This window comes from Camelus bactrianus, chromosome 6 (genome assembly GCF_048773025.1).
Source record: "Camelus bactrianus isolate YW-2024 breed Bactrian camel chromosome 6, ASM4877302v1, whole genome shotgun sequence".
NCBI classification, from domain to species: domain Eukaryota; kingdom Metazoa; phylum Chordata; class Mammalia; order Artiodactyla; family Camelidae; genus Camelus; species Camelus bactrianus.
Window position 1 is genome coordinate 101159576 of NC_133544.1, and position 23483 is coordinate 101183058.

Below are 23483 nucleotides of genomic sequence, written 5' to 3' on the forward strand. Positions count from 1 at the left end.
AGGCACCTCACGCAGGTGGGACTCGGGTCCTCTTGCCTATCACTCACAGGGCTGATCTGGATATTCTTTTTATCAATTCTCTGGCATCTTCTCCTCCAACTTCCCAACAACCAGAAAGTAGAATCTGATCTTAGTTAATTTCAAGAATCACAGAGCACCGCCTCCACAGCGGGCCCGGCAGCACGTGCCAGGTCGTCCGACCATCACCTGTGGGACCGCCATGAGCCCTCTCCAGACTCAAAGACCGAGGCCGTATGCCGGGGGGACACAAATTCCCTCACTCTCCCCAGCAAAGGGGGACCACCTCTCGGCAAAGGCATCTCACCGTCTTCTGCCCTAGGGACAGCACAATAGATACACGGGGAAACAGAGCAGAAGTTGGGGGGTTAGGCAGCCCAGAAGAGCTCGTCTGTAATTCCGAGGCAAAGTGGGGCCGTTGACTTAATCACAGGGAAAAAGTGAGGATGAACATTTCTCTGCTCTTTCCCATACTCCGTGATACGCCTTTCCCTGCATAAGGAGTTCATTCGGAGGTCCCTGGCGGTGTTTCTGATGTCCTAACATGGCATGCTGCCTGTCGGGCAGGAAGAGAGGGCCTGAGCCGAACAGGTGCTGAGCCTGGGAGGCAGGAGACACTGGCTCCAAGCCAGCTCAACCAGCGCCTCGTTCTGCCTCTCGGGATTCAGCATCTCATCTATAAGCAAAGGGATGAGACTGTCCCAGGAAACGCTGCCCAACAGAAATGAAATGAGAGCCATGTAAAGAAAGTTTCCCAGTTGCCACATTTAAAACGGTAAACAAAGAAACAAACCAACAAACAAAAAACAAGTACTAGAAACTGATTTTAAGAACATATCTTACATAATCTACTGTATGTAAAATACTATCATTTTGACATGTAATCAATAGAGGAAGTAACAAGATAGTTTATATGCTTTTAGTAGACAAGCCTCAGCGTCTCATGTGCATTTGAACTACAGCACATCTCAGCTCAGACAGCCTCCTCCCCAGTGCTCCTAGCACAGTGGCTGTGGCTACTCTATTGAACAGCAACTCCAGGGGTCCCAGCAGGGTCCTGGCTGAAAAGCAGGAGTAAGTGCTCTAACACTATCACTAAAAGGATCTCTCTGAAACAAAGGCGGATTCACTTTTAAATGTCTGTAAACCGGCGGGCTGCACCTCCCTCCCCCCTTGGATATAAAAGAGTCCAATTCCTTGCTGAACCCTTTCTGGATGGAGAGAAGAAACCCGGCACACAGCCAGGGTGGACTGGCCTCCAGGTAAACTTACCTGCTGTCTGTGTCCAGTCCCATGAAGTCCTCCTTCTCAAACGGCATGCAGAGGAGTGGGATCTTGTCCCCAGGCTTGTCAGGGGCCCCATCCAGCCACTTGGACTTGAGCAAGATGATGAGTGACTCAGTTAAATCCTCGATCCTCTTCTCCACCACCCTGCAGTTCTCGTAGATTTAAGGCCACGTCGGTGCGCGGCTGCTTGGCTTACCTCCCCATGCAGCACAAAGACAAAGAGCTGAGAGTCATTAAGCGTGATGCAATACAGCTCCTCTGCACGTGGAGCTTCTCGAAGGCCTTGGCCGAGAGGCAGTCGGTAATGGTGACAAGGCCCACGACCGTGCGGTGTGTCTGGAAGACGCTCCATCCATTCTTGGTCGCATAGTGCTGCCTGTAGTGCGTACAGAGTGCGCCCTGGGAGCTGCACGGGCTGATCTGGCTCACCAAGGAGATTCGCTTATAGATGCAAAAGAAATTCTCCCCTGAGATGATCCCCACTGGTTTGACCACCACGGGAAGAGTCTCATAGTCCTCAGCACACTGCATGTAGTCAGGAATGCTCATGTGGCAGGCCCTGCCGAGAGGGGAGAGGAGATCGAGGTAAATATTGTGCTGTGTGCTGTGGGCGCCTCTGGGTTGCGGTGACCTGGTGTGTACCAGCCAGAAGGCAGGGGAAGCCCAAGCAAATCCAGGGGTACAATTTGTCCTTCAGAGCCTGCACATGGTAACCGTAGCTCGGATCTCTTTACCCAGCATTTGGTCTAGGCTTCCTGCCCCTGCAGAGAAGGGTCATTTCTTGTTTTCTGTTTCAAAGCACCTAGCAAGGCCCTGATGCAAAGTCACTGCTCAAAAATGCGGAATAAAGAAATGAAAAAAGGAACTGCTTTCCGAAACCCCCTTCAGCAGAATATAAAGAAAAGGACAACAGTAGGAGCAAAAGATGTGGATTTCAATTCCAATTTAATTGAACCCCTAAGCTGCAGAATAATGGATAAGAAAACTTGCCTTGGGGAGGAGGGTACAGTTCAGTGGTAGAGCACATGCTTATCATGTACGAGGTCCCCGTACCTCATTTTAATAAATGAAACAAATAAATAAACCTAATTACCCTCCTCAAAAAATACTTTTTAATTCAAAATTCAAAAAACACCTTGCAATTGACACAACATTGTAAACTTGACTATATTTCAATTAAAAAAAAAATCCTTGCCTTACAAGAATATATCTGGAATACGGAAGTTTGCAAATGTAAAATGCCTAGGGTACCAACTGCATAAAAAGTGGTGAATACAAATTTACTATCCCTCCTTTATGAGCTATATTTCCTTCGGGGGGTAATAACCTCTCAGAGCTAATTTTCTCAGATTTAAAAAAAAGTAAATATTACCTGATTCTCAGTACTGCTGAAGAATCAGATAACCCTATGAAAGCATCTGACCCACAGAGTTTACTCAATAAATGTTTGTTGAATGAATGAATAAACAAGCAAAATGAATGCTGCTCCCTGCCACAGACCATCATAATGGTACTGATTAGAAATCCCAAGCCCACGTTCCACCCGTCTCTACACTAACCATGTGGGTGACCTGGGCAGGCGTGTGTGCTTCTCTAAGCCCCAGTTTAATCGTGAATAGAAATGATGGCAATAACACAAACCTCAAATTGTTAGGGAGTAAGTAATGAATCGTACCCCAACTTTGCAAGATGGAACCATTAAGGAAAACTGGGAAAAGGGTCCATAGGCCCTCTCCATATTATCTCTTACAACTACATGGGAATCTACATTATATCTCAAAATAAAATTTCTACTTTTTTAAAGAAGCTATTGAGGTTAAATGTGCTCACTGTCTCAAAAAAGGAACACACAGAAAAAATAGGACGATGCCCAGCACATGAGATACACTCAGTTAACATTCCCACTGAACCCACAGGTCCCTCCAAATTCAGAGCAAGAGGATGGGTCCTCGTGGCAAGAGGCCACTGCAACTGAAGCTAACAAAGCTAATGGTGCTCACTTCCAAGAGCCCCTGTCACCACCCTTGTTCTAATTTTTTATTTGTAATTTTTTTCTTTTTATTAAATAGAAACTCCCAATTGCATAGCCTTCACCTGACTGGACATCAAGATGGCAGCCCTTCAAAATCTGACCACAGAGATCATGATGGCAGCCCTTCTTGGTGAAACAATAAAATGAAAAGCCATTTCCACAAGACCTCTTTGTAAATTTACTAGGGAAATTCATCCTGGAATGAGGAAGAGGACTGGGGAAGAGGGGCCAATCTGTTACATAGAGAAATATGGGCCACCTGTCCCATGATGGACTTTAGACTCAACCATCACCCTCCAGGAAATTTAAAATACACAGCGACATAGTGCTATGGGCAAGATTTTTTTTTTTTAAATCCCTGAATCACTTGCAGGTCTTGTTTCTACTGAGACACAAATAGATTATGTGTATAATGTTTCACAAAAGCCTTAAAATATTATCACCCCAACTTGACACATCAAGAAACTGAGGTAGAGAGGTTTGTCACATTGTGCAAGATTAAAGAGAGGACACGACAGACACCATATTTAAATCCAAGCCCCTGCTCCTGTGCTCACACTAGAAAGTGTGACATACTGCCCCTTTTCTGCCCTCTCCCTGCAATAAATTTCTGAAGAGTATTTTCTGTGCCACCTGGAATCACAATAACATCAATTTTCCACAAAGAGCTACGTCACTCCTTGCAGGAGGTAACAAAATCTAAAGTGTTGGGATGGGAGGAGAGATTTGCATTTTCTGTTTCTCAAAGGAAACATGGCTTTAAAAGAAACTGAAAAGCACTTATCTAGTCTAAGCCCTCATTGTGCAGAGAAAGAAACGGAGGGTCAGAAGAGATGAGGAAAGGGCCTCATTAAAAAATATTGCTTCAGCGCAGCATCATGCCAGCCCTGGGCACTGCTGGGGGAGGATCTGGGAGACCCAGGAGAATGAGTGTTAGAAAACAGAAAGAGAAGAAGCATACAAGGCCCTGTCTTTAAACCACTATACCATGAAATTCCACCATATTACCCAGTATGGGGGCAGCCAATAATAAGGTGGACTAAACAGGTTACAGAAAACTGGAAGTCTCAACCATAGTGGAAATTCCAACATTTACTATGTTTTTTTCCCAGTTCAAGCATCAACTCAGTGGGCACTCTGTACCAGGGACTACACGGGGCCTGGAGTTCTCCCAAATACAGATCTCTATTACCACGTGTGCAAACCACATAAAGGCCACCAGAAGAAAAGCGCTCACAGATAACATGGAATTACTGAAACTGAAAGCAGCCAAAGAGCATATTTTACTAGGAAAAACGGTGCTGCTAGAAATGGACTCATGGACATAGAAAGCAAACTGTGCTTAGCAGGCAGGAAAGGGGAGATTAACAGATACACATTAATAAATATAAAATAAATGACAAGGACCTACTATATAGCACAGGGAACTATATTCAATTTCTTGTAATGAGTTCTACTAAAAACAATCTAAAACATATGTAGATACATATGCATATGTTTATAACTGAATCTCTGCTGTACACCTGAAACTAACATTGTAAATTGACTACACTTCAATAAAAAATAAATTTAAAAAATAATTAAAAATTAAAGCAACGCCATTAAGAAAAAAAAAAGAATACTGTAATCCCCTTATCTGTAGGTGCTGGAGAATCCTGGTTGCAAGCACCAAGTCCACTGGATCTCTCCAGCACTGGCTGTCACCCTTTCTGACCATCAGACAGTCACTTGGCTTCTCTGAGGTTACTTTTCTCTTCTGTGAAAGGCTACAGTAGCAACTAACGATGTATAGAATCTCATCATTCACAAGCCCAACAATTAGTGAGGACTTCCCATGGGCCAGGCTCTGGAGAGATGAAAAGATACAGTCCCAGATATATTCATGGGTAGAAGAAATTTATGCCATAAAGACATTAATTCTTCCTGTTTTGATACACAGATTCATTGCAATTCTGTTTAGAATTCCTACCAGATATTTCATGGAATGTAACAAGTTATTTTATGGTCAGGAATAGGCATGAAACTTCTTTAGAAACACCACTGAGGAGGGGTGGGTATGTCACTCATTTTCACTGGTTTTTGTGATGTGATGAAAACGTTCTGGAATAATAATTGTTGCACCACTGTGAATATGCTAAATGTTGCTGAATTGTACCATTTAAATGGATGGACTTCATGGTGTGTGAACAATATCACAATAAAGCTGTTATATGAAAAAATATTTCTTGACAATTATTTTTCCCTCTATACTACTAGTCTGCCCCACGATTTAAGAAAAACAAAAAACCAAAACAAACCAAACTGTGCCAGGAGCTCTTTAGGACTGCAATGTCCCTGGGTCTCCAACGCCTCTGGTGGTGCTGTTCCTGTTAACGCACCCTAGCTGGGCTGGGCTAGTTAGGGACTGTAACTATCTTTTTAAAATCGACGGTTACACGTTTCACCCTGGGAGTGGGAAGGAAGGAGCATGTCACAGCCTCATGCCTTCAGCTCATTTTTAACTGAACCAAGCCCTGCTTTCAACACTGTAATCCCTGGCACTATAAAAACACGTGACATCAACAAGCACCGCCATCATTACACCTGAAAGTGTTCAAGGTACTTCCCTGGGGCAGAAACACTGAGGGAGGAGACAGAAGCTCGCTCAGCACTGAGGATCCACTTTCCCGACTCCACCAGAAGCTGCGCTTTACAGCCGGAGGCTCTCAGCCCAGGGAGCAGCGCCCACGTCGCTGAGCTTGTCCTCAGGGTGCAGGAAAGGAAGAGCAGGGCAGCCCCGGGGTCGCGGGGCAGGGAAAGCTGGGGGGGGGTTGGTGGAAACGCGGGCTGCAGCCCCGCTCGGAGGCCAGCCCCAGCCCCAGCCGCCTGCCCACGTTCGGGTCCGCAGACCCCACCCGCCAGGGACACAGCCCGCCCAGGGGCGGGGACGGGCCGGCGGCCGAGGAGAGGCAGCCCGGGAGGAGAGGACTCGCGGGCGGGAGAGAGGAAGGGGACGCCAGCCACGGACTGAGGGGAGCCCGGCTGGGTGAGAGGCTGCAGGTGCACACCTGGCCATGGACAGGTGTGGCCGGGGCGCCGGGGTAGGTGGCGCGGGCAGAGGGGTCTGGCCAGAGCAATTCAGCTGAACACAGGCTGACTGGCGCCCTGGGGGGCTGTGACATGCCGACCGCCCTCCCGCAGCCGCCTGACCCCTTTCCCGGGAGCCCCCCACCTTGCACTTCCACAGCCAGAGGCCCCGGCCCCGGGCAGGAGCTAAAGACCTACCGGTCGACAGAGCTGAGAAGCCTTTAGGTCCGATCCCCGGCTCGGAGCTGGAGCTTCCAACCCGCGGTCCAGCTGGCACCAACTGCCCATGAGCAGGAGGGCCAGCGATCCACTCTGGGTTCTGCGAGAGAAGGTGGGGCAGCGAGGGAGGAAGAAGATGGGAGGGGGAGGAGAGGAGGGGAAAAGTGGAGGGAGACAGATGGACCTGAAGAGCAGAGAAAAGGGATGGATCTGGAGAGGGGAGGGTCGTAGCGGAGATGCAGAGAAAAAGATTTGCCTCTGGGGGCACCCCAAAGGAGGCGGCAGTCCTGCCTCTGTACCATTCTGTTACCCTTCAAGGCCCGCAGCACATGTTTTACCTCTCTGATCCAGGCCTCCATCCGATGCTTCTTTAGAACCCCTATGGGTATCACACCCGTTGCCCCCACGCGGAGCTGGGTTTTCTGTTGCTCTGGGAACCAAGCACCCGCAGGTGTTGTCGTTCAGAACTACCTTGGGAAGAGTACCTATTCCCCTTTTACACGCTGGGAAACAGGCAGGCATGATCTTGCCTTAGTTCCACTCTCCCATGTGTTGGGCTGGCGGGGAGAGGGATGGTACAAGATCAGAGCCCCAGACAGAGCAGACTGCCTGAGTGTTGGTGCACAGTCCCCATCCCTCCTGGGTAAACCACACCCCACCCTAGTGGAACCATCAAGGGCTCACAGTAGTTCCCTGGGTGTGGGAGAGCTATCCTCATGTAAAGGAAAAGCCCAGCTGGGCTAACAAGCTAAGTCACAAATCTAAGTGTGATAAGTGTCCGTTTACTGATCTAAATTCTGCTGGGCTAAGTCGTAAATCTGAAGTTTAGTGTCAGTTTACTGGGCTAACAAGCTAACTCGTAAATCCAACCTCAACAGGTGTCACTAACGTGATCTATTACAAGTTGATAAGCTCCAGTGTACTGATTCCTTGCTTTTTGTTGTTTGAGCCTTATTGGCTAATACCCCTTACTTGTAATTAACCCTTTAAAACCTCATTTGCATGTCTTGGAGTTGCTCAGAACTTCGGAGCAGAAGCCCCTCTGAGCCCGCCGGCATAATAAATCTGAGTACTCCAACCCTCCCAGTGGTGCTTGTTTCTTGGCTGGCCTGTTGTTTCCATAACACTCAGTTCCAGTGCCCAGTTTGATAGGTAGATAGGAGTGTTACCGAGTCCAAATTCATTCTCCTCAGTGCAGGACAGGCCAATAAGTTGGGAGACCAGGTGTTGGGGCAAGGAATAGCAAGTCTCTGTAGACCTAGATGGCAAACTAATGTCCTGGAAAACCATCTCCCCAAGTCAGAATTCAGGCTCCTTTCCTACGTGCTTGGTTGTTGCAATCTTCCTGGTGTAGGAATTCCTTGTTGTTAGAATCCTTTGTTCTTGCAGCTATCTGCCTGGGTCAAATCTCTGTAAACCTCCAACAAAACAAACGTTATTTTCTATTCTGTAATTTGTTATCTTTTTATGAATGAAAAAGTGTTAAATATCCTTAAAGTTCAGAGCCTTCAGAATAGGCTCTCCTGTATATTTCAGGCTCTAAGCAACATTGTTTTACAAGCAAGATGAAGCCTAGGAGACAGAGCATAGGGTTTAAGTCAAATGAAAAGATCTAATATGCAGTCAGATTTGTTCTGTTCTATTACCCGGGCAGAAGCCACTTGAGGATTTAAATCCCTTTAAGTTAAAAATAACTAAAACTTTAAAGGAATTTACATACATATTTGGGAATGTGCATAGCACATCTGGAAATGCACACAAAGGACAGTAAACAGTGGCATCTCCAGGGAGGGCTGGAAGAACAGAGGATGAGGGAAAACTTCTTTCACTTGTGTAGTTTTGTGCTCTGTTTGAATTTTTTTAACCATTTGCATGTATTTCTTTTTCAGTTAAAAAAATGTGTAATGGAGCAAAGGATTAATTAGCTCAGCAAATACAGCAGCCATGGAATCACTGAGTCATCATTTTGACTTAAGCCAGGAAGCATTTATTGACTCTCTCCAATGTGCCCAATGCTATTTTAAGAATTCTTTTATTATTATTATTTATTATTATTATTACTATTATTATTATTGTTGTTATTTTTATTTTATGAAATAATAACAAGTTATCCCCCACCCCTGCCCATGGCTGGTGGAAAATCAACTGAGTTTTTATTGAGTTGTTTTCCAAGGAGTAGAGATGAGTTATAAACTGAACACATCTTCAGGGCAAAACAGGCGGAGTGGTTTTACAGCACTCCAGACAGCTATGAAGGGTTTTCAATAAAGGTGCCCAGAGGCTGAGAGAGAAAGCCTCTAGGGCCCTAGAAACAGCTGCCCAAACTGCCTTCTCCATGGCACTACTGAAGTAGGAAAAAACAAATCTGACTCCATATTTGTTCTGTTCCTTTGAATTTAAGAAAACCACGTTAATATGCTCCGGTATTTTCATGGGTTATGATGTCACAGAGGAAACGGACAGGTAAACAAGGGACCACTCTGCCGTGATCACTGAGCCGGGGAACGGGATGGGCGGCAAGATGTATGACGCAGCCATAGCAGTGCCCGTGCTTCTAGGCAGGTAACCAATGTCGCCTCGACAAGGTGTCAAATACTTGTGCCCACGTCCTAATCACCTGACGTGTATTAAAGAGAAATGGAAACTTATAAAAGTCCAATACCCTTGGTGGGTACACCGTCCAAAGAGCAAAGTCACAGTTTGACAACTGGCCATCCCGTTTCCCTGGGATTCATTCTTGGAGAATCTTAGAAACCACTCCTCTGTCCTTAAGAACTGCTGCATATTTGTCCTATCTTTGGCTCAGGGATGGAGCATGTTCAAGTGAAATTTAATGTCTGCACAGATTTGACTGTCTTTCTCCAGTTTCACGTGTCCATTCTAAAGAGGCCTGAGCTAAGTCCATCCTCCGAAATATCTATTCCCTCCAGTGACAGCTCATTGAGCCTGCAATTAAAAGCCAACTGAACAAGACTGTCTGTCCTCAGCTAAAAAGTTCACCCACCCTTCACTGCTTTCTTAATATCCTCTCCTGGCTAATTGCAACAGACTAACACCTCCCTCTACCAAGCTCCCCAACTATGTCAGTTTTTCTCCCCAAAGAGAAAGTAAGGTCCATAAATGAGGAGTCAACTCCATAGTCACCTCTGAATTCCTAGCATATAGTAATGTTAATAAATAGAACTATGATTATGTCTTCTTTCCTTTAAAACATTTCCAGTTATTTGAATGAGACCTTGGAAGAGAGGTGTTTGCCGTCCAGTATCTTGATCCACAAGACTCTGCAGGCCTTTTTCGGAATGGCTGCTCACTGATTCATTCAAACCACAGCTTCTCATTCCAGGAGTAGCTGTGCTTCTCTGCCAGGAGTTTGTGGTCACTCTCATGCCAGAAGAGCTTTAAACTATATCCTTACTTTGGATTTGTTATTTTTCCCCTCTTCCAACAAAATTGACTTTCCTTACTGTCTTGCCTTGAGGAATTTTTTTTCCTAGTTCACCCTTAAGTAAACCATGCTTCTCGGAATGGGCTTGGCCTTACATATGATCAGTCATCCAACTCCCAGTGTGAGAGGCTTCGGGCTCACCTCCTGCTCTACTGTCAAGGCAACTGAAATTCAGTACAGGAGCCAACAGGCACCCCAGGGCTTCTAAGGCTCATGTATCACCCAGAATCCCTGCTTTCTGGTTTGTCTTGGCTTCTGAGGATTTCCCCTCAGTTTCTTGACAATTAGCTGTGCAGCTTGAAAGATGAGGAAGGAAGGTTTTATTTCTTAATCCGCATTTTAAGAAACTTGTGTAATGAAGGTTTTCACAAGTTTCTACAACCCTCCATTGCCAGACAGAAAACACACTAGATATTTTCTATGTTTAGCTATCATGTGTATTTTTTCTTTTTTTTTCTTAACTGCAAACAGACATCTTTTAATTAAAAAAAATTAAGGCCCCAAATAGGATAGAGAAAGGGCAAACAAAATTAAAGGGCAAAGACAGAAAAATGATAAGTACTCTACAAGGTTAATATAATAGTTACTCTATGGATCAGATCAGCAATTCTCAGTAACAGCTATTTGAAATATGACCATGAGGTAAAACGTCTCTCTTGTCAGGAGATGGCTAATAGAAAATAGAATTAAATCAACAAACTAAAATTCTAAGTCTGGCGAGGTACAGAAGTCTACCAGCAAAATGTGTCGTCTTCTGGAAAGGAGGGAGGCTCACCAGCTCTTTACTGTGGAGCCTGAGCCCATGGGAGGACGGTGAAGTGAGCTCTGTAAGTACCCAATTAGCAAAGTGGGTGATGAATAAAGAGACGTGAGCTTTGATGACAGAGATGATACTACTATTCACTTGTCCTGTAAAGTATGTCTTCACGTTCAGTGATCACTACCTCAGCGTCCTCAGGGATTAAGATTATAGGAAAATTCACAGCCTGGGCCCAGACCTCCTCTTTGAGCTCGTGACACTGCACTTAGATGTCGCAAGGGCAACTCCAACTCCACCTGCAAAGAGCTGACTTCATGATGCTCCTCCCATAGCCGTCCTGCCCAGGGCCCCTGGTCGAGGGGCAAGATCTCTCTGCCTCTCCCAGCTCAGGCCCATCACTCACAGATGTGACTGGACCCCTCATTCAGGGCCCAGATTTCCTCAGTCACCGAGTCCAACCACCCACACCAGTCCTACCAGATACTCACTGGCACTCACTCAGCACTGACACTGTGCTGGGTACCATGCTGCACACTGTGCACACGTTATCTCACTGGATCTCCACAGCAGTCCTGGGAGGTCAGTACATCACTGCATTTATTGATTAGATAAATTGTTTCTCTTCCTTGAGTGCATCATCCAAAGTGACACGGCTACTGAGTCACAAAACTGGGACTGAAAACCACTTGAAAATTCTACACTCCTACACCTGGCAGCCACCCTAATCTGACTCATCACATCACCTCCAGCTGAGCCTTCTAAATGTTTCTAAGCATTCTACAAGACAAAAGTGATCTACGAGAGCACCCCACTCCCCTACTTAAAATCTGTCAATGACTGTCCACTGCCCTTAGGAGAAAGCCCCACCGGGCCTGAGCACAGCCCAATGGCCCGGCATCTGCTTTCCCTGCGCGGCATCGCCGCCTCACCCACCACACAGCTCTACACTGGCTGTGTCCAGGACAGGGATGCTGACTCCGTACAACCCGGGGCTCGTCTCAATCGAACAATGATCACCTTCTTCAGTGTCCACCTTCTTCACTGCTGACTCTCAGAAAAATGTTTTCTCAGGATGAATCAGTATCTTTTTCCTTACAACTTACCGTCATTGATAATGAGCTCCACCCAAAGAGAGAAGACTTAATTCTCAGTCTCCTTATCTGTAAAGTGAGAATAACAAGAAAATATGTGAGATTTTAAGAGAAATAATATTCATGTGAGGCTGAGGGACAATTCCCAACATACAGTAAGCACTCAATATGTGCTTACTTATTATTAATAATAATATAATGCATTCCAGCAAACTTAACTCAATGATTTATGGCTATGTCCAACAGACTACAGACACACTGTTGGACGAACCGCTTTGAGCGGATCAGCACAAGCATACTGGGAAAGGTAAGCGCTGTCTCCGGTTACAGCTGCAGCCACCCAGCACTACGGGGCGGGGGCAGTTTCTCAGACTATTACATGTTGCTTGAGCATTTAATTGTCACTAATGAATAAAGACAGGTGTTCTTTAGTCAAAGCTCCTGAAACATAAATCTTCAAAGATTGATGCAAATTAGATTTCAAGTACAACACTCTCTCTAGAAATTATTTGATAATAGTCTTAGCTCCTCTGCACATCAAAAGGGCATGTTCTTAATATATCTGACTACACCGAAAGTGTTGTTTAAAAGAAATTAAAATGAAGCCATCCTAAATAAGCTCTCAGTATCATCTTCACAAAGCCCCACACAAGGATCTCATTTCTCACTTCCACATAGGTGTTCAGGTAGCTTAACCTGGGTCTTGGTTTCTTATAACATGGGGGTGGGAAGAGTTGTGCATAGATTTATGTTGCAAATATAAACCTAGGGTAGTTGCTGCGTAGAAATCCTAGAAATAAACAAATTGATATATAGTCCTACCTCAAGAAGCTCAGACTTTCCATTTACAACAGCATTAAAAATAAAATGAGAGATACATTTAACAAAAATTTACAAGATTTGTACATTGAATATTTTGAAGTATCACCAAAACATTTTAAAAGATCTACATATATGGAAGACATCTCATGTTGATGGAATGGTAGACAATATTGTTAAAAATGTTAAGACTCCCCAAAGTGATTTACAAATTCAGTGGAATCCCTATCAAATTTCCAGCTGAATTGTTTGCAAAAATTGAAAAACTTATCCCAAAATTCATATGGAAGTGCAAGGGGCCCAGGACACCCAAAGCAATCTTGAAGAAGCAGAGCAAAGTGGGATGACTCACTTTAAAGTGTACTAAAAAGCTATAGTACTAAGTCAGTAAGGTACTGGCATAAGTTTGGATAAATAAATCTATGAGACACAATAAAATCCCAGGGGGAAAAAACTTACATTTACAGTCAGTTTTCCACAAGGGTGCCAACAACACTCCATGGAAAGAATTGTCTATTCAACAAGTGGTGCAGGGAAAGCTGGGTATCTGCAGGCAAAAGAATGAATCTGGAATCTGGACCCCCATATTTTATATAACAAATAAAAATTAATTCAAAATGGATCAGAGACAGAAACGTAAAAACAAAACCTATAAACTTTCTAAAAGAAGACACAGTATAAATCTTTGAGGTCCTAGGATAGGCTTTGGTTTCCTAGATACAATACGAAGAGCACAAGTGATAGAAGAAAAAAGCAGATAAACTGGACTTCATCAAAATTAAAACCTTATTGTTACAGAGGACATCATAAAGAAAGGGAAATGACAGGGGAAGGGGGTATCTCAACTGATAGAGGGCGTGCTTAGCAAGAAAAATAAAATAAATCAATACATCTAATTACCTCACCTGTAAAGAAATTGTTTTAATGTTTAAAAGAACTAAAGTGAAAGCACAATCTGCAGAATAGGAGAAAAATTTTACCAAGCATATATCTAATAAGAGACTAGTATTCAGGATATATAACAAATGCTTACACCTGAACAATACAAAGAAAATCGACCCAATTTTTAAAATTTCCAAGGATTTAAAAAAATACACAAATGGCCAATAAGCATATGAAAAGAAGCTCAGCATCACTAGCCAAATCAAAATGAAAATGAGATCTTATTTTACACCCACCAGGATGGTTATAATCAAAACATGCACAATAACAAGTGTTGTTCAGGAGGCAGAGATACCTCATATGCGGCCAGTGGAAAGGGACAATGGTGCAGCTTCTTTGGAGAAGTGTGTTGTTTCCTCAAAAGGTTAGAGTTATATGGCTCAGCAATTTCACTCCTACATGTAGAGTCATCCCTTAGTATCCTCGAGGGGTTGGTTTCAGGAACCCCCCATCCTGGATTCCATAATCCAAGGATGTTCGAGTCCCTTTACAATCAGCCATCTGGATCCATTAAGTGGAAACTACAGATATGGCGGGCCAACTGTACAGTCAACAGAATGAAAACATATTCTCACAAAAACTGGCACATCAATATTCATGGCAGTATCATTCAGAGTAGCCAAAGGTTACAAACAATATCCATCCATCAATGAACGGATAAACAAAATTACCAAGAATAGTCCCACAAACTTTTGGTCATTGAATCTTTGACAAAGGAGGTAAGAACATACAATGGAATAAAGATAGCTTCTTCAGAAAATGGTGTAGGGAAAACTGGACAGCTGCATGTAAATCAATGAAGTTAGACTACTCCCTCACAGCATACACAAAAATAAATTCAAAATGGCTTAAAGACTTAAACATGTAGACAAGACACTATAAACCTCTTAGAAGAAAACATAGGGAAAACATCTGGCATACATCTCAGCAATGTTCTCCTAGAGCAGTCTACTCAAGCAATAGAAATACAAGCAAAAATATACAAGTGGGATGTAATTAAACTTACAAGCTTTTTCACAGCAAAGGAAACAGTAAGCAAAACAAAAAGACAACCTATGGAATGAGAGAAAATATTTGCAATAAATGAGACTGACAAGGGCTTAATTCCCAGAATATATAAACAGCTTTTACACTTCATAAGAAAGAAAAACAAACAACTCAATCCAAAAATGGGCAGAAGATCTAAAGAGAGTTTTCTCCAATGAAGACATACAAATTGCCGATAGGCACATGAATTAATTCTCAATATCATTATCAGAGAAATGCAAATCAAAACTGCAATCAAATATCACATCTCGTCAGTCCGAATAGCCATCATTCAGAAGTTCACAAACAATAAATGCTGGAGAGTCTGTGGAGAATAGGGAACCCTCCTACACTGTGGTGGGAATGCAGTTTGGTGGAGCCATTGTGGAAAACAGTATAGAGGTTCCTCAAAAGACAAAAAATTGACCTCCCATATGACCCAGCAATCCCACTCCTAGGCACATATCCAGAAGGAACCCTAATTCAAAAAGACACCTACACCCCAATGTTCACAGCAGCACTATTTACAATAGCAAGACATGGAAACAACCTAAATGTCCACTGACAGATGACTGGATAAATAGGTTGTAGTATATTTGTACAATAGACTACTATTCACCATAAAAAATAATAATAAAATAATGCCATTTGTAGCAACATGAATGGACCTGGAGAATGTCATTCTAAGTGAAGTAACCCAGAAAGAGAGAGAAAAATACCATATGAGATCGCTCACATGTGGAATCTAAAAAAAAATAAAACAAAAAATGAAAAAACAACCAAAATAAAAGATAAACTTATCTACAGAACAGAAACAGACACAGAGACTTCGAAACCAAACTATGGTTACCAGAGGGGAGAGGGTGTGGGAAGGAATAAATTGGGAGTTCAAGATTTGCAGATAGTATGTATAGAGTAAACAGCAAGTTTATACTGTATAGCACAGGAGAATATGTTTAGTATCTTACAGTAACATGTTGAAAAAGAATATGAAAATTAATACAGGTATGTTTCTATATAAATGAAGTGTTGTGCTGTACACAAGAAACTGATGCAACATTATAAACTGACTAGAATTCAATGAAAATATTTTTAAATAGACAAAAACGAGAAAAAGAAAAAAGATATTATCAAATCAAAAGAATAAATTACTGATTGAGGCTACAACATGGATGGACCTTGAAAGTTTATACTAAAATAAGCCACACACAAAAGGGCAAATAGTGCCCTTTTAGGTGAACTGTCTCTAAGCGTTTATTGTACTATTCCAGTACATTTTCTGGAGGTTTGAAGTCTATCAAAATCAAAATAAAATGTATTATTCATTAAAAACATAAAATGATTCCTCACAGGAGGGCTTTAATTATTAAATGCAGAAATGCATGTAAAGATCCTGGAACAACAATTTGCATGTCCACAGAGAGTCACTGTTGTAACTGCCACTCAGAGGGTTGTGCCAGCGCTGATGAGGGCTGCCTCCACTCACTCCCTTGCAGAGAGGAGTGAGGGCCTGGGCTCTGACAGGAAGGGTGACCATGAACATGTGTTAGACAGAGCCACTCCCCAGACTCTGCGTTACCCAGCTTTCTTATACAAACTGCTACATCTAACATAAACACGCTACAGGGATGGATCTTACAACACATGGAATATAGCCAATGTTTTACAATAACTATAAATGGAACATAAAAATTCAAATTGTGCAACTATTGTACACCTGAAACTTATATCATTTTGTAAATCAGCTATACCTTTATAAAAAATTAAAAAATAATTTAAAAATTTTATCACTTTAGTATTCAATTCGGTTTTTAAGTAACTACTAAACAGCTTAGAAAGTAAAAAATATTTAAGTGTGATAAGTTTGTTTACATATTTATTTACTTTCAGCCTCCTGCTAAAAGAGAAATTAAACAATTTTTTTAAACACGGCTTAACAACCATAACAACAAAAAGACAAAAGTGAGAGTGAAGACAAAATGGAGATTGAATACTTAAATGAAACCAGGGAAAGGTAAATTCATAAAAAAGAATGCCATGAAGTTAGGGTTAGTGTTAAAGGCCGACTAGAAATTCAGCTGTAAGATTCTTGGCAGCTAAAGCAAAAAGTAAAAGATGATGTGATGGGTGGTAGAGCTCAGTGGTAGAGCGTGTGCTTAGCGTGCACGGTTTCCTGGGTTCAAGTGCCAGGGCCTCCACGAACAGATAAATACACCTAATTATCTACCCCCTAAAGAGCCCCAAGGAAAAGAAAAAGAGAAATTTCTTTACTAAAAAACCTGATATTAAATTTAGATTAAATACTTGAAAAAAATAAAAGAAAAATAGAAACGATGAGTGACACAAGCGATAATGCCCGTGAGATCAATCTGCAGTGGCTGCTGGCAGGTCCCCATCTCCCACGTGGGAAAATCTGAAACATCCTTCTCACCACTCAGAGTCATCCTCAGCCCACACCACCCCTCCCCCTGTTAAATACAGGAGCACGGGTAGGGCCCGGCCTTTGCTCTCTCTGTGTCATCACAGTGAGACAGGATGGAAGGGGGCAGAGCACAGCCATTCAAGGAAGGCCACAACAATTAACATCAAAATGGTGAAGGATTCAATCCCCAATAGGCCTTGAGGCTCAAGATGAAGAGATATAACTTCTAGCAGAGCTTGAGCTTCATTATACACCCATTGTAATAGTAACATGGTGAATTTACATGCCCCAAGGCACCATGGCCATCCCAAGGCTAGCCACAAAAGGTCACAGGGTGGGAAATGGCCAACTCCCTGGGAATCCCAGCCCCTTGCCCTTAGGCTGCTCAGTCTACATATTAGCATATGAAACAACCAAGCCCAAGAAAACGAGCAACACAGCGCCACCTCGCGGTCACCACTCTCTCTCCCTCTTCCGAGAAGGCCCACACTCTGTCTGTGGAGTGTGTACCTACTTTTAATCTGAGCACCCGAACCCCACAACTCGTGGCCTTTCTCTTGCCTTTCAATGTGTCTCTGTGAATAAATCTACCATTACTGAACAGTGGCTTGCTCTTGAAATCTTTCCTGCAGGAAGCCAAGGACCCATGTCTGGTGGGGCACATTCCAGGGGCTCAACCAAAGCCTGGGACACAGCCCTTCTCATGCCCCACATCTGTTTCTTGTATCAACAGGACTGGGATATGAAGGGAGTTCTGAAGCCCCAGCTAAGGGACAGAAGCAGCCCCGAGGGCTCAAAATGGCGGCAGGCTCTCCCCCAGCAGGGGCCCTGAGGTCGGCCCTGTTCTCTGTGGTTCCCTGTTGTGCTGACCCCCTAGCCAGACAGCGTTCTCCTAGGCCTGTCCCCACAAAACCCTTCTCTCCAAAATACAAGCACATCATGTCACAGTCCTCTTATTCAACCAGGAAGGTTTCAGCGCAATTTTCCTTCCCTAGTAAAGAATTTATCTGTCCTCCCTCCCATCCCACCATTTCTTTCTTTGTGAGAACTCTGTACTCCTCACATACCATCCTGAACGCAGCTGCCTTGCTAGCTGGGACCGAGATGCTTCAGTCTCACACAGCCTGCGTCCTTTCACTTTCCCCTTTCAACCTTAAAAAGCCTTTCCTGAGTCTCCCACCCCTCTGATTCTGAACTTCACTAAGTGCTGAGTTTGCAGTCACTGTGTGCATACCTCCCAGGTTTTGGCTAGTTTTCCTTCCAAAGATCTTCACTAAGGAGCTGCATCAAGAAGTTTAAAGAGGCTATTCTTACATCTGAGCTGAGGAGCCTGCATAAAATTTAAATGGCTTTGAAGAGAGAGTTAACCAGGGACAGAGAGGCCGCAGGTCCTAGTCAACAGTGTCATGAGGCAAAATGTTCTTCAAAGGCTCAGAGTGGCTTCTGAACACGGAGTCGGCAGGGAGGAGATGCCAGGCAGTGAGTGGGGTGAGTGACACTGGGTACGCTTCCCCAGCTGGGGAAGAATTGGATTTTGTTCTAGTTTTCCAAACAATTTCTGACTACCTTTTTCTCTTATTGTCACATACCATTTCCTACGAATTAAGAAAAATCAATGTCAGTCATTTGTGCCACTTGGTAGAAGCTACACGATGCCATTCACAGGGCTGGGATATAACAGCCACACCAGACTATGTTGAAAGACCAGTGGGGTTATTTCCAAGGTAATCACGGGCATGCAACAAACTCCCCAGCTTCAATTACCTCATCTCAAATGTGAGGCCAATAAAACTACCAAGCAAAGTGCGTGATGATTATGGCCAAAATCTGTTTACTAGGTAAGTGCCCGTAAGAGCTGCCGCTGAATGGGGAATGAGTATGATCAACGAGGCCAAGTCAACCTGGTCACACGTGCCCTGCCTTCCTGCGTTGGTGCAGGACCGGAGTTTGTTTAGCTGAGATGAACGCCCCCAGAGCAGCCCCGAAGGGAAAGCTTCCAGCTCTGCGTGGCGAGGCGTGTTCCTTTCCTTCTCAGAGCTGATCACACTTTGCAGTCGTCTGTTTTTACATTTATCCCCTTAGTACCTGCCTCCACTCTGAGTTTTTGCTTAAGCAGCACAGGTCCAGGTTTGTGTTGCTGCCTACTGGATATTCTGGGCTGGGAGACAGGCGACCCCACGTCTGGCTCTGGGGCTGAACGGAGAGGGCAGAAGGCCCAGGGGCCCATGCTGAACCGAGGCCCCAGCACCCAAAATTATGGTCTGACTTTGGGCAAATTACACAGTCTTCTTTACCCTGAGATTCCTCATCTGTCCATGAAAATAACTGCCCATGGCATATACAGTTTCAAGGATTAAAGGAAATCACCAAATTCACAACCTATTCAAGGGGCTACCAGTGCATCCTCAACAGGCACATGCTACCTTTATGGTTGTGACACACGCTAAGCGGGGCGGACAAACACAGTGAACACTGCTAAGTGCCTGTTTGTTAAGTGTTTCATGAGTTTTATAATACTGTTTACAACTTACAACAAACCCAGGAAGAAACGAATATTATAATGCACATTTCACAGATTCACCAACAGATTAAGGGAGGTTACACTCTAGTCCAAGGCCCTTTGGTGAGGAAATGGCGATTTAAAACTGTATCTGAGCCCAGGCCTGGGCTACATCTCTCTCCAATCCACCTGTCCAATACACAAGTTTGCACAGGCCAGCTATTAATTCAATGTGTGCCACCGTTTGTCAATATTTGTTAATTACCATAAACTGCTCTCAGAAACTGCTACAGAAAAGACAGGTGGACCCACATCCCTGCCAACAAAGTAGAGGAATTCTGCCTTGCCTTCTCCTGTAATGTGCAGAAACCCTTCCTACACCACCAGATTCAAATGTATGCTTCATCCGTGTTTATGTTTGCACACGGAATATTAAAGTAGAAGGTACCTGCAGTAATTCTATCTCGGTTCCTTTCCAAGTTTCCAGATTATCCACAATCAGTCTGTGAATGAAAATACTACAATGTGAATGAAAGTACTGCAACCATGTCAGGAAACAAATAATGCTGAAACCAAGTCATCAGCGGCTGCCGCCATCCCCCAGCGAGGACAGGCCTGAAGACCAGCCTCTACAGCCACTCACAACAGTGCCCTCTGAACAGAATGAGAATAAGACAAGACAGGATACTTGCCCTAGATAGCTAGGTGCTTGTCTAAAGAATGAATCCAGTGAGCCCAAATGATACATAGAAAATCACTAAACTCTTTAACTTGACATACCTGGCTTTCTTTAGATAACAATGTTTTATTGTTCCTACTACCTGGTCTTTGTCGTAAAGCTCCTATATATCCTAGCTCCTCCCCAACCTCTTGGGAGCAGTCCCTCAGAGCGATCTGAGAGGCTGTCATCCCGGCTCGAGTCCTCCCGCCAAATAAACATAACTCTTAACTTTTAGGCTGCACATGTATTTCAGTCAACACTTTTGGACACCATGAAGGGACCCAGAGCAGACTTTCTCCACCTGAACTCTCCGAGTATCCGGAGCCTTGGTACCAGCAGTGGCCCTTTGTGCCCATCCACCTCCTCGGGGAGTCCAGATGAATTTGGGTGAGTCTATCTTGGTTCTCAGATCTCCCATATTGGGTGATAATCCTGAGTTTTATTTGGCGGTGTATCCAGGTACCTGGCCCTCCAGTTGAAAGATACTGGGGGGGAATAACCCACCCAGTGGAGACATACTGGGTGGGTTCTGGTTGAAAGATAATGGGAAACACCCATCTTTAGGAGACGTCCAAGGTGGGGCTGGTTGAAAGATACCAGGAAAATACTCAGTGGAGACATCCAGGGTGGGTCCATGTTGAAAGACACTGGGGTCAGGACTGAGTGGTTAGGTAAGAGGCTGGTCTAATGTTTTCCTCAATTTGGTTACCTCCATTGAATTTTTCGGTATAAAAGTAAAACTCTTATGAGGAACCTTTCAACTCCAAAAATGGGACCCACTTCCTGGCTGGTAACAGTTTTCTCGGATGACTGAGAAACTTGCAGGAGTGGTATAGGCAAAGACTTCATGCCATAGAGTTGTCCCTGCGGGAAAACCTACTAGCAATTTTATTCTGACAACCCTACCTTAGAATGGGGAATAGAACTTTCAAAAAAAAAAAAAAAAGGAAAAAAAAGAAAGTAAGAAAGGAAGAAAGAAAAGGAAAAAAAGAAAAATAAATAACAGATTGCCAGCCTCCAACTAATTCCCCAGCCAGGTTTATATACATACAAAACTTACAAATTTAATTGGGAATTAAAAAAAATTCTCACTCTTAAAGTAACTAACCAGGCCTCGTAAAAATATTTTTTGGAATTCTGGACTTATAAAAACCAAAACCCTTTTAGGGGGAACTTGGATTTCTCTTCATGTGTCCTTGAAATATAAACGTTTTATCTTTCGCTCGGTGTTTTATGTGTGTGTATATATGTATATATGTGTTTCCTTTTGGTTTTTAATGGAAAATTTGGACTCTGCCATGCAAAAGCTACAAGTATTTTGTACATATGGTGGCCACACAAATAAATTGGGATTCTCAACAATCCTTTGTACCAATTTTCAGGCATTTTGCCATCTTAACCTTTGTTGCATCAGTCTGGACCATGAATTGCTTTACCTTTTGGAGAGTAAACTTTTGAATTTTATTTAGGCAGCACCCCTACTCTCATTTGGAAAAGCCTCTTCATCTTATTCGTTTAAAATCATTATATATATATATATAAATTGATGGCCATATGATGGATCCCTTAATTTGGAAAATCTTTTAAATTGGTGAGAGTTGAAAGAGCTCTCATTATAAACAGCCGTATTATTGGTACCTATTAAAATCAAGTTTAAAGGTAGAAAATATATCTAATGGTTAATCTAAGAACTTATTTTTAAAAAACTGGTTTAAAAAGCTACATTTATGTTTTTCCCTTCCCATTAATGGTTTTAGAGATGTTAATAAAATCTAAGAATAATTAATGTTAATTAGGTTGAGTAACTGGAAAAAAGAATGTAAAAATGTCGAAAGATTTTTTTCTTAACAGAAAAAAAAAATGATAAGGGGATTATCCAAAATGGGTAAATTTTTTGATGGTTATTTTGAATGAGATAAATAAAATGGACACTTTTGGATTTAGAGACAAGATTTTGATACTACACTACGTAAAGTTAAAAAAAAATGGCCAAAGAGATCACCTACTGCCCCCCAAAATTAAAGTTCAAAGAAGTCCGTTTTATTTGCCCCAGTTTAAAATGTATGTATTTACAGAGATAGATACATATAATATATGTAGACTGTGATATTTGATCAATGACTGGGGCAACAGACCAATTAATCAAATTAAAAGTTGAGAAGGGCCTAAGTTCTTTGGCTCAAACTTGGGGATCCCAGAGACTTTTCTATAAAATTAGATACAGTGAAAAAAAAAAAAAAGAAAGAAAAGAAGAAAAAGGCTTCTGGCATTCCTTCTAGAAATAAAAATTATTGATTAAACCTAATAAATATTAAAATTAAAGGTATAAGAGTTAATAAAATTGAGATAAAAGTTTGTAAAATTGGTATGTTTAAATGGGCTTTATATAAACTTTTTGCTTAATTATGTTGTGGGATAGATATGTTTCAATGGAAAAACGCTTCCTCTTCTTTGTATTACAAGGCTGGGCACATTTCTGTCCCTCAGAAAATATTAATTGAACAAAATAAAGGAAACCAATAGAGTTACATGAGCCGTCCAATATAATGTAAAACTAAAAACTAATATTCAGTGGCTAATAGAAAAATATAATAAGAGGTTTACCCTGGGTTTCACTTATAACTCAAGGAAAAGGGACCTTACTAAATGCCTTATGCAAGCTTTGGAAGACAAGATAAATTGAACCTTAAAGTTTTAAAACATGGAATTCTTTGTTTACAGCTCTTCTCACTGATACAAAAAAAGCCAAATAAGGAGATACAATTGGGCCTGCGTGACAGAGCAGTTCTCTGGGGAACTGGAAGTGTCTGTCACTTTCTTGCAGATCAGAAATGTATATACAGCAAACAGTGACCTAGGACTGAGCCTAATTAGCTCAATGAGAGAAAACTTAAAGCCAAAGAAATTTTTGGCATTTTAGAGCTCAGAACTCTGATGGGTCCGTCAGACTTTGTCAAGAAATCTTAACTGTCTTTTTCATAAATAGTAAGCCTTAGTGATTTGAGCAAGCAAATTAAGCTTACTCCAACTATTATTATACCTATCTTATAAGTAAGTTTTAAAGTGAAGCTATGAGATCTCTAACTTTGGTCTGTTAATAAGCCTGAGTACACATTATAGATGTGAGATATTTCT

The 23483-nt window shown here is 42.7% G+C and overlaps 1 protein-coding gene across 45 annotated transcripts in view; it reads right to left on the reverse strand.

The window, feature by feature from the left end:
* Window positions 1-23483, reverse strand: part of LOC141578007 (uncharacterized) — a 192699-nt gene that overhangs the window by 103893 nt on the left and 65323 nt on the right. For 32 of the 45 annotated variants that reach the window (XM_074366515.1, XM_074366521.1, XM_074366520.1 and 29 more), the window contains 3 exons: window positions 13197-13284; window positions 6602-11987; window positions 1291-1864 (listed from right to left, as the gene is read on the reverse strand). Coding sequence is in view for 8 of the 45 variants with exons in the window: in XM_074366510.1 (XP_074222611.1) it covers window positions 1291-1394; window positions 1502-1854 (457 nt within the window). In the remaining 37 variants the exon portion in view is untranslated. The remainder of the gene's footprint in view (window positions 1-1290; window positions 1865-6601; window positions 11988-13196; window positions 13285-23483) is intronic. The other 13 variants (XM_074366510.1, XM_074366513.1, XM_074366511.1 and 10 more) reach the window with 4 other exon arrangements.